The 18,240-nt window shown below is 37.5% G+C and overlaps 2 protein-coding genes across 2 annotated transcripts; both read right to left on the bottom strand.

Moving 5' to 3' along the window:
- Positions 1-1,192: 1,192 nt before the first annotated feature.
- si:dkey-195m11.11 (uncharacterized) lies at positions 1,193-5,265 on the bottom strand. Its single transcript, XM_067460012.1, has 8 exons — positions 5,153-5,265; positions 4,679-4,729; positions 3,725-3,960; positions 3,305-3,616; positions 2,862-3,197; positions 2,374-2,501; positions 2,072-2,252; positions 1,193-1,682 (listed from the first exon to the last, which is right to left on the bottom strand). The coding sequence occupies exons 3-8, from the start codon at positions 3,804-3,806 to the stop codon at positions 1,483-1,485; spliced, it is 1,239 nt and encodes a 412-aa protein (XP_067316113.1). The 5' UTR covers positions 3,807-3,960; positions 4,679-4,729; positions 5,153-5,265; the 3' UTR covers positions 1,193-1,482.
- A 3,531-nt stretch (positions 5,266-8,796) lies between these two features.
- ankrd33ab (ankyrin repeat domain 33Ab) lies at positions 8,797-12,289 on the bottom strand. The gene is made up of 4 exons (XM_067458465.1): positions 12,020-12,289; positions 10,983-11,112; positions 10,617-10,757; positions 8,797-9,644 (listed from the first exon to the last, which is right to left on the bottom strand). The coding sequence occupies exons 1-4, from the start codon at positions 12,287-12,289 to the stop codon at positions 8,797-8,799; spliced, it is 1,389 nt and encodes a 462-aa protein (XP_067314566.1).
- Positions 12,290-18,240: the final 5,951 nt, after the last annotated feature.

Raw genomic sequence — 18,240 nt, 5'->3', positions numbered from 1 at the left:
CAAGTTAGTAGCATCTCACAATAAAAATAAGAGCTACAATTTGTGGCTAGATAGCATCTTGCAGTTGATGGAGATTTGTGGGATGCACATCTAGGGCATGAAGCTCCAGTACCACCACATCCCAAAGATGCTCTATTGGGTTGAGATCTGGTGACTGTGGGGGGCATTTTAGTACAGTGAACTCATTGCCATGTTCAAGAAACCAACTTGAAATGATGCTAGCTTTGTGACATGGTGCATTATCCTGCTGGAAGTAGCCATCAGAGGATGGGTACATGGTGGTCATAAAGGGATGGACATGGTCAGAAGCAACGCTCAGGTAGGCTGTGGCATTTAACTGATGCCCAATTGGCACTAAGAGGCCTAAAGTGTGCCAAGAAAACATCCCCCACACCATTACACCACCACCACCAACCTGCACAGTGGTAACAAGGCATGATGGATCCATGTTCTCATTCTGTTTACACCAAATTCTGACTCTACCATCTGAATGTCTCAACAGAAATTGTGACTCATCAGACAAGGCAACATTTTTCCAGTCTTCAACTGTCCAATTTTGGTGAGCTTGTGCAAACTGTAGCCTCTTTGTCCTATTTGTAGTGGAGATGTGTGGTACCCCGGTGAGGTCTTCTGCTGTTGTAGCTCATCCGCCTCAAGGTTGTGCGTGTTGTGGCTTCACAAATGCTTTGCTGCATACCTTGGTTGTAACGAGAGGTTATTTCAGTTAAAGTTGCTCTTCTATCAGGTTGAATCAGTCGGCCCATTCTCCTCTGACCTCTAGCATCAACAAGCCATTTTCGCCCACAGGACTGCAGCATACTCTATGTTTTACCCTTTTCACACCATTCTTTGTAAACCCTAGAAATGGTTATTTGTGAAAATCCCAGTAACTGAGCAGATTGTGAAATACTCAGACCAGCCCATCTGGCACCAACAACCATGCCATGCTCAAAATTGCTTAAATCACCTTTCATTCCCATTCTGACATTCAGTTTGGAGTTCAGGAGATTGTCTTGACCAGGACCACACCTCTAAATGCATTGAAGCAACGGCCATGTGATTGGTTGATTAGATAATTGCATTAATGAGAAATTGAACAGGTCTTCCTAATAATCCTTTAGGTGAGTGTATATATATATATTAGTTTTCACATGATTTTATATAATTGTTTTGTTAAATACACACACATTTGATTACTGTATTGTGTTTAATTTGTCTCTTCAGTTAAACATAAAAATGGATACTGTCCACTCAAGTGGACAACTCTAAAAATCTCTGAAAAAATTCCAGACTGAGGTTATCATAATGCATGCTTAAAAGTATTAATAACCTTTCCACAATCCTTTGCACAACTGCATAGCAAAATTTGTCACTTCACCTTTATTAACATTCATCAAACATCATATTTCTTATGGAAAGTTTTCAGTTGGATATATTTCCATGATGAAGTTAAACAAATTTTAAATCCTAAGTGATTCTAGTCTACAGTTGTTGAGGTATGTGGACATTGTTATCTGGGTTTTCAGTATTTGTTGCTGGGTCCTGGGAATGTGCTGGTAATTCGTTGCCCTGTATCTTTTCTTTCGTGGTTCTACATATGCAAACATACGTCAGAATTGCTACCCCAACAACAGTTGTGAGAACACCTGCAACAATTGGTACCGGATTCGGAGGATTGTAAACTGCAAAAGACAAACAGAAGTGAACATCAGCAAAGTATGAACATTTAGAGACACGTTCAATGTTCTGTTTTAAACCTAAGGACTTTGCCAGTGTGACAGAAATTAATATTGTGGCAATGAGAAAACATTGTTCAACATTTCAATCCTTAAGAAGTGACCTGCTAAAATAAAACCGCTTGTATTAGGTTACTGATATGAAAGAGGTCTTGACAAAAAGAACATTTTATTCTTTAGGGGTAATTTTTAATGATGTATAAATTACACAGTAGCTCAGCACTGACCCCTGGTGTTTGTTCATTAAAATTATACATTCAACATTATACAGATCAAGAGCATGACAAGATGCAAAAAAAGCGCTGAAACAAAGTTAGTTGTTTATAGACACTCACTGTAAATGAAAACTGTATTGCTGGGCTGAGACACCTGTCTATTTTTTGAAGAATAAAGTTGATATGCACAATCATATTCTCCTTCCTGCACTTTGGCATACAGTGTCATAGACACAGATGAGCCTGGTTTGCTGTAAAATTCTCTAAGAACAGCTCCATCCTTTCTAAACAGCATGTACCCCTAAACAGGAAAGAAAAGACTATTGAAGACAACTGCTGTATAAGTACCAGAAACAATATTTGCTATATAAAGAAACAATTCAGTGTAACAGTATTTAGAGTACAAATGTGAATGGAGTTACATTGTCGCTTGGTTTTAAATAAGTTGAGTCAATGGAGCAGGAGATTTCCACATTTTCTTTGTCCTTGACATACAATTCAGAGACAGGATCATAAGTAATCACAGACAGTTTGGGAGGAGGCAATGCATCTGGCAAAGGGGAGCGTGAAAGGAAAATATTTATTAGAAAGGTATAAAGTATGCATGAATTAGGCAGACCCCATGAATTGGCGTTTTGTAGCTTTCGAACCATTTTTATGAAATCATACGTAGAAAAACTTGCACACCTAGGTAAGTCATCAGGGAAAATGGGGCAAAATGTTGATGATTTATCTTGCACAAAACAAGATTTTTGTCCAGTTTTATCCTACATATATAGCCAACTATAGCAAATAGCAAATTGTGGTTCGTGAGAACGGCTTGATAGGTCATTTCATGGGGTCTTTAAAACATTTTCAGGTAAAGTGACATTGCACTATTGATTGTACTATTAATCTAAATCTGTCTTACCTGAACAAATTATGTAGAGAAAACCCATATTTTCGCATAATTCAATGTCATTCATTGGGCAATCTCTGGTCTTTTCTTCATTCCCACTGCATCTGATACCCCCGATTATTTTTGAGAAGGGTCTTTCGTTTTTCAAAATACTTTTCCACCCCAGCACATGGCCACATCTAAGTTCCCTGCACACCACTTTCGCCGTAGCGAGAACGGCAGATGCATTGACTACGCTGTCAACTTCCTTCTGGCAAACCGGTTCCCACTTGCCTTTGAGCTTGACATCCAGGTATCCTAAACAGCTTTCTCCACGATCTTGTTCCCAGAGACGAACCGGAAGCTCTTCTATAGTGGAGCACAAGTGAAGACAACGCACCATGGTACATGGGTACACTTGAAATACATGCAAACTCTCAGACATACATACAAAGAAATGCATTGCTCATCTGTACCTGGGAAGGCTTGCTCACTTTTAGACTGAGGTGAACGCAACATTTTTCCATTGTACAGCATCTCCATAGTGCAGGCAAACTCTATTGGGATGACTGCATTTGTCTGTTGTAAAAAGATACTATTGCTGTTTGTGAGAAACACAGAACCAGCGGTGGTCCAGTTGGTTCCCCGTGTGACAGGGAGGGTGCGGTAATACAGAATTAATGTGAAGTTTGTGACTGGGCCAGCGGCTGAATTACAGTACACAGTGTAATTCCCACCCACGAGAAAGAGATTGGGCTTCAAAGACACTTTGGGTGGAGGGAGGGCAGCTGGTAAAGGGAAATAGAGAAAAAGAGAGTGACATTTCAGTCGAAAATTGCTCAAATCAAACGTCTCAACACTCTAAAATCAACATTCATCAGCGTAATCAAACTTACATACGAATAAGGGAAGAGGGTTACTGAATTGAGAATAAGAATTCTTCGGTTCAGGTCGAGTGGATTGGTACCAGCACACCATTTTTCCTTCGTACTTGGCTATTGCAGGGATTGTGAAACCCACTGAAGTGGGATATTTGACGATCTCAGAGGTCACCCAGGCTTCTGTGGTCTCTGGGGTCTGTGAGGAGCTTTCCAGCTTTCCCACAGACACAGTTACAGGATACGGAGCTCCACTAGGGGCGTCACAGGAAACATGTAATAAGGTGTTTAGTGCAATATTACTCATATTCACCCAGTATGTGAACTTGAGTTTAGGGACAGACGCTAAAGGTGAGAGACAGAATGAGAAAGGAACAGAACAAGAAAAGGGAGGACAACACTTGTTAATGCAATGTTGGACCAGCATTTATAGTTTTTCCATTTAGTTACTGTGTGCTTGTTCATTTCGAATCATTTAGCAAACTGTATGAACAACACTGACAGGCCATTTCAAGTCCCACATACACTACTGTTCAAAGTTTGGTTCTTTTGGGAAAGGAAAAGAAAGATTGCATTTCAAATAAATGCTGTTCCTTTGAGCTTTCGTCAAAGCTCAATCAAAAGAATTTAATTTTTTTTATCCGTTTCTAGTAATGACTGCTGAAAATCCAGCTTTCATTTGTTTTTAAATTAAAATAGAAAAGGGTTATTATAAATTGTAATATGAACAATAAGAATAAAACCTACATGTTAACATGTAAGCGCAGGCATGATAAACTTAACATTATGAATATTATTATTTAACAGATTTTATGATCATTCATCTTGTCACACGGACAGTTTATGTACTTTTTTAAAAGAACACTGACAACCTAAACATCTTCCATTAATGCATATTGTATGATTATATGACCTGTCACCTGATGCCCTTCTTCCCTCGTACTGTGGTTATTCAGGTGAAATGATTCTTACCCTGGGACACTGTGATTCTCACACACATTATCCAGCACACCACAGCTAGCGCTATGAAGAAAGAGGGATTGCAATATACTGTGAAAAACTGGATTCCCCAAATTAAAGTACATGAAATGTGCACATTTCAACATTTTATAGGGGAAACAAACAACAAGACATTATATTTAAACCCAAATAAATTATTTTAACCCTAGTTGTTTATATATTTAGGCTAGACTGGTTGAAGATATACGCATTTGTTCTTTACAAAAGTATATTATTGTGATACAAACAAACTCACAATTTAGAAGAGTATTTTTTTTCAACGCTTATTGCTTGCAAATAATATTAGCTCAAGCATGGGCACTGATATTCTGCATCATTGTAAATCAGAGCTGCATGTTTTAGCAATTAGCTAAATTTAATTATGTGTTCCTCTGATGGACAATGTCCTGCAATGAGATGAGCAAGGAAAACAAAACAAACACTTACCTCTTATGTTGGGGAGAAACATTTTGATAGGGAAAAGTAAATGAAACTGTGACAGAGTATTGATGAAAACTGCTTAAATCCACCACAAAGCAAAGCTGAAATACCCAGATGGTGAAACGCTGCTTAAGTAACTAACAGGAAGTTAGTTCAACAACCCCCGGAAAAAAAGGACATTGACCCCCCCAAAAAAAAGGATGTGAAATTTTTTAAATTGAAAATATCTTTTAAGTCTAATATACTGTGTAATGTAATTATAATTAAAAGTGTCATGAACTGGCTTTTAAAAAAAATATATACTGTTGTCTGAGGTACACTAATGTGTGTGGTTTTTATATTCAAAAACATCACCACTAATAAATTATAGGCTCTTTTCTCCACTGGTTTTGAGGCCGTCTTCTGAGCTGGGTTTTGATGGGCGTGCCGCACTGGAGACTTGGAAGCAAATGGCTACGATTGAATGCGATTTGCATATTTAATGAGCTTCAGCTCCTCTGTCAGTTCAGTTCACATGAGGGAGGGATTGTTTTAAAAGCGGCAACCGTATTGATTCTCTCTTGATCACAGGGCTCGTAATCGTCTTTATCAAACAAACACAATGATTTATTTCTTATCCACCCACGATTGATTGAAATATTATTTCTGTATTACATTGCCCGCACGATCTGTGGATATAAGCGTGAACACACACGTGCGCGTGCGCTCAGATCAAGAGAGAAATATTATTTCTGCGGACGGGCGTATGTTTTGGTAGCCCGTCTGGAAAACACATAGTCCCGGGGCCAACTATTACATATAAAAAAAGACGTTTTACTCACATAAATTTGTTGCACCATTCCTGTCAGATCCAATATAGAAGGCACAACATTGTGTCTGCAAATCCAGCAGTTGAGACTTGTTTACAAACGATTTGGCAGTTAAATGAAGCTTCCCCATCCCCATGTGATCTGGAACTTCATTAAAAATAAATGAAGTATCACACATTTCTAATATTATGATCCGAAGGCGACTGTGTTCTTCCAGAATATCTTGCTATCTTCTTCGGCATGTTTATTGCTGCTGGCTTGTGATCGACCGAACAGCTCCATGAGTCGGTGGGCGGGGCTACTGAATTAGACATGCTTATTCTTCTGTAGAGGCGTTTCGCCACACGATGATGTCAGGACGAAGCGCTCGATCGTGTTCTGGGCCTGGGGTCTATAAAAGCTTTTCTTTGACTAACAAGCTCTTAGCTCTGAAACTTACAGGATAATCCATTAACTTTTATATATCAAAAGCTCAAGGGAAAGTTGATTTCTCAATTCATCCCCCCTTTAAAATAAATACCCCTTTTAACATTTTTTTATAAAGGCTTAAATAAATCACAGTGTTATTTGCATACTTAAGATATTTTATTTTTTTTTCACTTTTTTCACAATTCACTTATATTTCCACATTAGTCAATTTATATTGATACCTCTGTCCATATAATAGAGCATTTAAATGAATATCTCATATTTCTTTTTAAATTATATACCTCTGAACATTCCCACATTCCCGTTTGTAACACTCTGGTGGGCAGTATTTCTCTCCCCTTGTTGATGAAGGTCTTATCACTACAAAAGTGATTCCAAAGCATGTCCTTTAGAAGCCGTGGCTCATGATCCCAAACTTAGCCAGAGGCCTCTGCTTTAACCCGAGTGACCCGGCTAGATCTCTAATCCTGCATGGCTTTACGGCTGCTCTTAGGATGGCTGTGTTGCATAACTGTGAGAGAGCAGATTACTGACTGTTCAGCCTCACGTTTGTCCCTGCTGTTCTGTCAGAGATGCTATACACAGGTGGAAGAGACTGTGAGGAAAAAAGCCTACTTTTTGTGTAGAGGAACTACTGGATACATAGTTTTAATCATATTTACAGCATCTTAAAATGAATCATACATATTTTGAGAAATAATACATACTCAAGTCAGTTGTGAGAGCGGATTGTTAGAGTTCACACTATACATAACAGCATTTAAAAATGTTTTATAAGCAGCTGAATTACGCCTGCACGTCTGCTGTGAGATACAGTAGTTTTTTATAGCATTACAATTAATTTACACTAACTCCACCCACCAATGTCTGGTTGGGCCAGACCAAACTACAAAGCAGCAGTAACTTATTAGCAGCCGTGGCGTAGGGAGTTAAAGCTGTAATTTTTCCAGCCTAGATGGCACCTATTCAAAAAAAAGGCGTAGCGGGAAGACGCCAAGTTTGAGTGCAGAATCTTGGGAAATGTGGTTTTCACCTCAGCCAATGCAAATAATCGGGATAGGACTCATGTTCAAAAATCATATTAATAGATACGGTTATTAACGTTACTGTAGTTATTAACGTTACTGAAGTAGAGCAGGACCGAGTGTTGAGGAAGCTGAGCAAGGCTGCTGGTGCGTTTGTTACGCAAACACATGGCTTGCGGGCAATGGGACTTTTATTATGACGGGACACAGTCACCGCCGCCATTTCCGCTTTTACAGTCATAACTAAGCGGTAATGCAGCTCTGTTTATCATATACATTTAAGTGTGTTTAAAATGATGTTATGACGTTACTCTGTGCGTTCGCTCGGCGGCTGCTGTGATACTTGTTCACACTGCTAAGAGTAAAGCGCTTCTGCCAAATTAAAAAAACAGGGAAAACCGAGGGTAACGCAGATATGACGCAATTGACAGGCGACTCCCTCAGACATCCCAGTTCCTTAATGGGTTAAAATAGCAATTTTCTCTCAATTTACAAATAGTTGGAAACATTTGGGATATCGTAAGTACTCAACTGTACAAAATATATAACACTGGCCTGGTGGTTTTGGGATATTTTACTGCAAAAATCCTACATAGTGCACCTTTAGGCCAGACCAGAGTTCAAATCTTCAAAACGTCCTTTTGTTCCTCTCCCTTTTCTCATCGCATAGCAGATTGGAAAGGCATTTATTTTCAATAAATACGAATAAAATACATGAAAAGTGGAATTAAAATGCCTAATGATTATTTAATAATAAAAATAAAAATAATAAGTGTTTATCAAGAAGGGGGGTAAGGAGGGTTTTATTTTCCCCATAAGGCGGCATTTATTTAATAAATATAACATTTAGTGCATTTACATTTAATATGTCATTATTGCATACTATTTTATAATGTACTAAAATACTGAGGTGCAAATAGTATATAACTACTATTTACACTTATTGCAAAGAAAATAAATAGAATCTATGGCTATCTGCAGTTAAAAAATGTCAATATGTGAACTGAAATATTTACAGCATAATTCAGTGCTATATTGGTATTTTTTAAATACATAATGCAGAATTCATTTAGGAATTATTCTACATGTATGTCATCCATTCAGATATCTTAAACGGTTTGCTTTAGCCTATGAGACGGACTGAAATGATCATAGATACATTTCCCCTTTTAAACTGGCAATAATAATAGGAAGTGATTTCGTGAGACAGGACTGCACCACTGAGGTTTCAAAATGCCCTTCTTTCAGGCCCATGCGTTCTTCACTGCATTGCTTCACTGATTCTGTCATCAAGGATTGCCCCACGACACAGAGGGCTCTACACCCTCACTGACACTTAATCTTTTAAACTCTGACTTATCAGATTTCAAAAGATTTCAGAAAGCCTTTAGTCATCACTCTTTTTCTTTTTTCTTTTATCCGTGTCTTTGCTTTTCTTCTCCTTTTCTTTCTCTTCCTTTTCCTTCAATGCCTTCTTCTCTTTCTTCTTCTCATCCTTGACCTCCTTATACTTCCACTTTGGAGGCTCCAGGTAACCTTTCTGCCTTTTCTTCTTCTTCTCTTTCTTTGGGGTTGGCTCAGAGGATTTTGTGACTTTGATATGTGGGATACAGCCCGATGGGAAAACACTGTTGCGCCTTGACGCTACACTACGAGGAATGAAGGTGCGCATACCAGTCTGAGCAATGGACAGCACACTGCCACGCCTCTCTGTGTCGGCACAGCAGGACACAGAGACGGACTCGACAGAGTGGACCGATGGAGAAATGGAGACGATTGAGCTGTTTCGATGGCTTAGCGAGCTCTCCTCCAGCTGTTTCTCTGAGTGCTTCTGCATCAGTTCAGCCACAGCCAGCCGACGCTTGCCCACCTGTGGAGGGCTGCTCGGGCAAAGCGGTCGTGTGGCCGTGGCTATGAAGGGGCTGTGCAGGCTGGTGGTCATTCGTACCATGTGATCCATGACACCATTTTCCTGTGGGTCACGTGGGAAACTGAAACTGAATGTACTCTTGAGACGATGAGTCAACTTCTGGCTAGCACTCTTATTGGCTGTCGCTTTGCTGACCAGCAACTTAAGTTGGGGCCACTCTGGGACGTAGGTGTCACAGAACTGTTCCGCTGTGGGATGGAGTATAAGGTAGCGCAGACGTCTCAGTGTGTCAAAGCGACCTGTTTTCAGTGCCCAGTCACGTGCGCATTTACCACGATTGGTGTCTACGGCATTTACATCAGCACCTAAGACAGAACAATACAGACAATTAAAATAATAATAATCCTTCTAAAATCCTAAGCAGATATAATTTGTGTATTAGAGGGTTACTGGAGGATTATGGCTTTCAAAAAATTAAAATATTTCAATGTAACCATCCTAAAAGCAGTCATGCCATTCAAACTGAGAGGGCTTATTTAAATGGATAGTTCACCCAAATATGAATTTACTCACCCTCAAGTTGTTTCAAACCTGTATGAATTATTTTCTTCTGCTGAAAACAGAAGAAGATATTTTGAAGAATATGACTACACTGTAAAAAAAAAAAATGTCTCCAATTGAAATTTTTCTAGTGACTGATCACATCTAAAATTTTCAATTCTGTAAATGTATTAATTTTTCAGTTGGCCGAATTTAAATTCTGTGAATTGATGCAATTTAATTCACAGATATTCAATTCGGCCAACTTTTCATTTGGAGACCTGAATTTTTTTTTACAGTGTAGCAAACACTTGATGGGCCACACTGACTTCCATAGTATGGGGGAAGAACATACTATTGACATCAATTGGACCCATTACATGTTTGGTTCTTCAAAGTAGTTTTATGTTCAGCAGAAGAAAATAATTCATACAGCTTTGGAACAACTTGAGGGTGAGTAAATGGTGACAGAATTTGTGAGTGAACTATCTCTTTAAGACTGTTTTGGGTTAAAAAAGGAGTTTGTCTAAAATGCTGTGTCAGAAGTCACTTGTTCCAAATGTGGACTGTTATTTTGCCTTCCACAGATCTTAAGCTTGGCTGTTTAATTAATTAATCTAATAGGTGCCGTTGTGAACTGGGTCAATGCCAGCTATGCCATTCTTGATTGGCTATGTGGGTCATTCAGTGACTTGTTGTCTCTCCCTAGTGGTGGGATAAATATATAAGCAAAATATGGAATGCTCATATCTCAAAGATCATTTCCAGCATATCAGCAGGAGTGTTTAATTACTAACCGTGCATTATAAGAGCTGCCACCACATCAGTCCTGCCCTGTATGGCAGCTTTAATGAGGGCAGTGAATCCTCTGTAGTCTCTGATCTCTGTCTCTGCTCCAGGGAAGTAATTCATGATGTAGTTACATATGGAGATATGACCTGTGTACAGAAAGATTTAAAACTTTTTTTACATTTCATTTCCGGAGATATACAAAATAAATAAATTAGGGGAATTTCCTAAACAGTATAGTAACCTTAAATAGCATTTAACATGAAGTCATTGTCAACTTAACGGTATTAAGTTGTAACACTACTGCCAGCAGAATCCATAGCTTTAACTACCATTAAAAAAATAGTGAATGGACATCACACGTTTCTACTGACCAGCTTGAGCAGCGATCATTAGAGCGGTGTTGCCATCATTGTCTTGGTGGTTAATGTCCAGGTGTGGACAGCCAAGCAGCTCATAAACAATCGGAAGAAAGCCTTTATATGCAGCCACCATCAGTCCATTCTAGAAGAGAGAATGATGTTATAAAGACCTATTTTGACATGGAGACATAGACTTCAGCACATGGACGCTCCACATCAGGCAACACTTTCATAACCAACCAAATCATAATGACCCATGCAAACCGGTTACTTTTGTTAACAAGTTGCTACATAAGGAATGTAATAGTTGTCCAAGTTTAAGTTAACTTTAAGAAGAAAAAAAAACTAAACATACATTTTAACCTCAGGCTCCATTTTACTCAAAAATTTGAAACTCACAAAGAAAACCATGTCAAAATAGCTTTTATGGATGTATTTAAAACATCGGTCAAACTTTACATTAGGTGGCCTTAACCTATATGTACATATACACACACATGTGGGTGGATTGCAATTGCATATGAAGTAATTGCATTTAATTAAGATTTGTTATGACACTGATTACTTTCCTTCTAACTGTAATCCAAACCCTTAACCCTGAACTCTAGCCCCTACCCTTACTCATAACCTCAAACTCAACAGTAAATGCAGGAAATTTCCAGAACATGTAGTTACAATGTAGTTAGTCTTGTAGTTATTTAATAGTACAATGTAAATGCCATCTAATATAAAGTTAGCACTTTTTGTTTTACAGTGCTGTTCCCATGTTGTTATTAATTACAATATGGGAAAAGGACTGTAAAACAAAAAGTGCTAACTTTATTTTAGATGGCATTTACTATTAGTACTTATAGTGTACTTACCTAAGTACTACACCTAAACCTTACTCATGCAGTTACTTTACAATGCCCATTATTATATTTTTAATGTATTACCTCAATCTTTCATAGTTTACTCCTAAAAGGTCGATTGCCAAAGCAGCTGACTTTTCTGCTCTTTGATTAGACAGTCAGTCTCATGCTCTTTAATACTAATCTGCTCAGTCTTACCCAGCCATTAATGTCAACTTCCATGACCTCATCGCGGGTCACACCACGTTCCAACACTCTCTTCAGTGCTTCTGCATCATTTTGGACACACGCCTCATATAGTGTGCTGGCAGTTCCCTTTTTCCCATCCTCTCGTTCATAATCAGGGAGAACGGAGTCATCAGAGAGCAAACTTCCAGAGTCAGACCCTTCCAACAATGATATTTCATCGTCATCCGGGCCTGACCCCAGGTTTGGGTCCTCAGAGGCAGAGCTATGAACTGCTGCCATGCCTCAAGAGTTTAATGTTGTCTACAACATCTTTTCTGGCATTTGAGGAAAGTGTTCCAACACGATTGTAGTAGGTCAGCCTTGCGAGGTTAAGGAATGCACTCCAAGTGGTTATTGGCCCCTGTTTTGAGGTAAACAGACCAACAGGGTTAACCCACAAGGTTCTCTAACCAAGTGAGAACCTTCATAAAAATAATGCATTTGCAGTGATTGCAACTATTACCGTTCAATTGACTCAAAAACTCTGATGCGAGAAAATTGGGAGTTTTAATAGCTCCGGATTTAGCCAGCGAGAGCTGTGCTTAAATTGTCAGTGCTAAATCTGGCCTGCTCAGGCTTAAAATACACCGATACAAATAAACAGGCTTACGTATATTTTAAATGCGTGTAACCTCAGTGAACTGTATAGCATAAATATAACTATGCATTTTTTTTTACAGGTAATTTAAGTTGCAAAACGTATAGTTACAAAACTGGTATTTTTATTTCTCAATACAACTGTAAATTAAAAATGTCTCCAGTTATACATATAACAAAGCAAAACACAATCCAAATAAAACAACAATAAAGCATAAATATTCTCTTTAGAGCTCTAATAAACCAATATAAAGACAATCAGATGCTCTTTTTTAAACTTAATTTAACATAGATTGTATGGAGTATAACTCACCTGTGTCCACCTTTCAGAAGAAAAGAAGAGCCTTCACTGAGTGCTGCTATACCTTTGCTTAACTTTCACATCCTTATATCAGAAACCTCATCCAGAAAATACAACAGTCAGCGTCACGTCTTCATAGTGCATGTGTGTGTGTAGTATGTGACCATAGAGGGGTGAATATGCTCAGTAATACCTCAGGTCATTCGACTGACTAAAGCCTTTCAGGATCAGAAAGTACCCAACACAGGCACTTGGAGCATAATCACCTTTCACACACACACACACACACACACACACACACACACACACACACACACACACACACACACACACACATGTTGGTCTATGTGGTTTACAGGGACTCTCCATAGGCGTAATGGTTTTTATACTGTACAAACTGTATTTTCTATCCCCTTACACTGCCCCTACCCCTAAACCTACCCATCACAGGAAACATTCTGCATTTTTACTTTTTCAAAAAAACCTCATTTAGTATGTTTTTAAGGCCATTTGAATTATGAGGACATTTGATATGTCCTCATAAACCACATTTATAGTGTAATACCAGTGTAATACCCATGTAGTTATACAAATTTGTGTCCTCATAAACCACATAAACAGGCTCACACACACACACACACACACACACACACACACACACACACACACACACACACACACACACACACACACACACACACACACACACATTTGTTTTTGTGAAATGTGGGGACATTCCATAGGCGTAATGGTTTTTATACCGTACAAACCATATTTTCTATCCCCCTACACCGCCCCTGGTCCTTAAACTACCCATCACAGGAAACATTCTGCATTTTTACTTTCTAAAAAAAACTCATCCTGTATGATTTATAAGCATTTTGAAAAGTGGGGACATGGCAAGTGTCCTCAGAAAGAAAAAGAAAAAACTGTTCTCTGTTTTTATATCATACACTCAAAATGATCTCATACCGACAAACATGTAGGTATTAAATGATGATGTTGATAAAGTTATATTGCTTGTTTTATGTCACAGGGACCCTGAATTTATAGAGGATTATATGGAATGTGAAGCTGTCTTTGATCAGATTTCAAGACAGAGTGACGTATGCTGACAAAAATGTCCTTAAATGACCCGGTTAAATGTTTATCTGGTAATTAACACTTGCCTCTCCAGATGGTCAAAATAAGACAATCCATCTCCATAAAGCAGTCCTACAAAAATGTCTTTGATTCCTGTGGAATAAATCAATTTCAGTCATTACATAATTAACACTAATGCCAGTAGTGCACCAAAATATTTTGTGCTGAACATAATTGAACATGCAGGCATAATACATTCAGAGATAGTGCTTAATGCTGAAAATTAGGACAAACTTGCAAGCTGATTTACTTAAATTCTTGTGATTCTGAAGGGACTAATAAATTAATATTAAATGAACTCTTAGGGAAACAAAAAGTTTACACTGTTAATCTTCCTGTCTCCCAGCACCAGTTTGGTTGGTCATCATAGAAATACAAGTACACATATCAGATTACACATATACTGAATATGTTGAAGCTGACAGTGGTAGAAATGTATATGTACAGTAACCGGTTATTCTTACATCAAATTAAAAACTAAAGCAATACATAAAATTAAATAGAATAGAAATAGAATAACATTTTTTTTAAAGAATACAATTTTCACAGTTGTACAGAACTGTAAAAAGGGGGAAAAAACAGAAAGAAATAGAGAAAACACAATTTAAAACAACTTTTGTCAACACTTTATTGTAGGGTTATATACTCGTCAGATGGGTTAGGGTCCGCTGCTTATTAGCATGCCTATTACTAGGATATTGGCTGTTTATTAATACTAAAGCACATATTAAAGCCTTATTCTGCATGGCCATATTCTACACCCCTTAATCCTACCCAATACCTAAACTTAAAAACTACCTTACTAACAAATAATCAGCATTAGGAGTTTATTGAGGCAAAACTCATGGTTAATGAGTTAATGAGTGAGAATTGGACAACAATCTAAAGTGTGACCCTATTTTCATACAACTGAACTTAAACTCTGCTACTTTCTTAAATATTAATGTTTTTTAAAGAATAACATATAATCCTTAAATCTAACCCTCAATTTTAGTTTGTTATTAAGACATTATTTACTATTCTTATTGAATTATTTTCTATATTGGGGCAAGGTTAATAGATATCCTAGAATATCCTTCCTCAAACATCCACCCTCTTCTTCAAAACTTCACCTCCAAAACCCCATGCACATTGTTTTTATATCATGTTGGTTACCTGTTCTAAATTTAGTTTAATTAGACTAACTCTAAGGAAGAATATTGTATATGTTAAATAAGACCTTATTTAATTATTTTAATTCTGTCTGAGATTGTAAGTTTGCAGGACAACATGTTGAACCCTTCTCTTGTTTCTTGTTTCCTCACACTGCAATCTCTCTCTCTCTCTCTCTCTCTCTCTCTCTCTCTCTCTCTCTCTCTCTCTCTCTCTCTCTCTCTCTCTCTCTCTCTCTCTCTCTCTCTCTCTCTCTCTCTCTCTCTCTCTCTCTCTCTCTCTCTCTCAGGGAGGTTCAAATGGAGCAAGAGGGTGTTGGAGAAACAGGAGGGAATGGGTGGTGGACAGCAGAAGGAGAGAAGATAAGAATGTGTCAGGGAGAGGGGAGTAGGGATTAAGCTGGACAGTACTGGACTAGTATAAAGAAGACACAACACACAGCCAAACATTTCCTTTATCCATCTGGAGACCGAGAAAGTGTTTTAAGTTTGGCCAAACTTCAAGGTAACCCAGAACAACCGCTGATGTCTTTATCAAACAATCACCAATCCTTGGACCTGAGTAACCAGCACTGGGTGAGCAAGCATGCACTCACACACTCACACACGTTTATTTTTTAATGAGAACATATTTTATGTAGATAACCTATTTTTTTAAGTGCATAAAATGTATTTATTTAAAATGATAAATGTTAAGGTCACGTTTGGAGACATTTTTTTTCTCTCAAAATATTGTATATGCATAGTGTTGACTACTATTAAATATACACTGAAGATTTGATTATTTTGAGGACTTATTTAAAATAGCTTGAGCCCTTAGTATGGATTTTATTGTGTGTCTTTTTGTTTATTACAAACACATTCCAGACGTCTGACAGGACTGAGATAACCAGTTTTTGACAGTGTTCAAAGTCTGTTATAGCCCTTTAACGGACACATTTCTACATTCATTTTGTGTCGCTTTCAGTTTAATGGGTTATTTACACGATTTACACAGAAATTATATTATAATTCCCTATATTGCCCTACTACATGCAAGTATATTGGTAGTTGATGTCCATACATATTTGCATCAATTCATCCATTATAACCATGTTTCTTTTAAAATTGTCCTGTAGTGTAAAATAAATATTACATGCTGTCTCTAAACTAATCTTAGATTTAAAAAACTGCATTATAGTTACAACACAAACTCATTTTTTAATATGCATTTGCTGGAATCCACAGCAGCATATCACACCACAGGACCTGACAGGACCTATTTTGATCCATGCACTACACCTAATTACTTCTTTGCACTTCCCTAAACAAAACAAAAAATATTATTTCATGGTTAAGATAAAGCCCTTAATAGAAAATTTCCAAACTTGTCAAAACAAGTCAGTATAGCTCAATACTGATATTGCTCCGACTAGACAAATGTTTACTGCAAATGAAGAAAGAAAGTACAAAAGATAAGGCCTCTTCCAGTACACTGTACTTTGGATGTCTTTCTACAGTAGATACTCGATACTCAGAGGAAGAAAATGTGTTACACTTGTTTATTCTAGCTTAATATGTGTTGTCTGTAATGTTTGTATATGGAAATATGTAAAAGAAAAAAAAAGAAAAAACACCAACGAAAGTAATGCGTTAATAAAGATGCCATACTTGTCGTGTTGACTTTTAAGTTATGCTGATTTAAGAAACATAAAACCATTAAACCAGTAAAGAAAATGACCATTGAGAACACAAATGTTCTGATGTATTAGGCACTAAGTATTTAGGGGGAAATGGTCCTATCAATAAAATAAATTTTATACATGCAAAATACATATTTTTTCTTTTGATTTTGGGGTGAAATACTTTCTCAAGACTCTTCAGGATTGTCTTGTCGGCCTTATTTTAGGAGGTATGTCTTTTTTTTATGAATTGCTCAGGTATGGACATGCATTTTATTGCTGCCGTGATAGCTAGTTACAGCTCTGCCCCTTCAGAGCTGTAGGGGACTAACTTTTATGACTCATTTCAGATCCAAGAAAGAAATGAAGGGTGTACTTTACTGGAAGACAGCTGGGGTTGTTCAAAGAAGGGTGCAAATTTGGAAACTGGAGAAAGCTGTAATTCAAGACCCAAACGCATACCTGAGAGCAAAGGTGAGGGGTCAAACATACCCTTTCATAATGTTTAAGGATATTTTTTTTTTTTTTTTTTATTGAACATGAATTCTTTGTCACACTGTCAAAACATGCAAACATAGTCTTTAAAGCTACACTGTGTAACTTTTTTGGTTCATTCTTAGCTAAAAACACTTCAAAAAGTTCTGTACAGTGCTAAATATACAGTGCTCATTAATGTATATTTACTTCTTTCAAGTAATAAAGCATTCTCGTAAGTTTATAATATGCCATTGAAAATAAATACGGGTGAGGGGTTCGAATGCCGGTCGCCATGTTGCCCCTCCATCTTGAAAGTACATTAGCCAAATTCAAGCTTCGCCTTTCGCGTTTTAACACTCGATGGCAAATACCTTTTCACCGGTAGATGGGGGAAAATATCACACAGTGTAGCTTTAATATCCAAAGAACCATTGCACAAAGCTTCTTAGACTATAAAACGGTTAGGAAAAAATGGTTCTTTAAAGAACTTTTGGACAAAATCGATGGACAAAAAAGATGGACAAAATCGAGTAGGCCTACCGTTCCACATTTTTTTCTTTAGAGAAGCAATTTCGGGAAGAATTAAGGCCTATCAGAATGAAAATCACTCTCCTTTTTCTAAAACAAAAACACACACACACAAAAAAAAAACAACCACATAAAAGTTTCTCAATTTTAACATGATTAATGTTCGATTTTTAAACATTTACTTAGAACTATTTTTTATCCTTTTTTATCTAAATGTTTTTATCAACTGACATGACAGACTTATATTTTGTAATGTGTGCAAGGCTTCTCTAATAATTTGTCTACTGGTCATGGTGACTTTAACAGCAAGCAATTTACAGGCAATCTCTTCGA

This window comes from Pseudorasbora parva, chromosome 12 (assembly GCF_024679245.1).
Source record: "Pseudorasbora parva isolate DD20220531a chromosome 12, ASM2467924v1, whole genome shotgun sequence".
NCBI classification, from domain to species: domain Eukaryota; kingdom Metazoa; phylum Chordata; class Actinopteri; order Cypriniformes; family Gobionidae; genus Pseudorasbora; species Pseudorasbora parva.
Note: the sequence above shows the minus strand (reverse complement) of the source record. Positions and strands in the feature narration are given on the sequence as shown.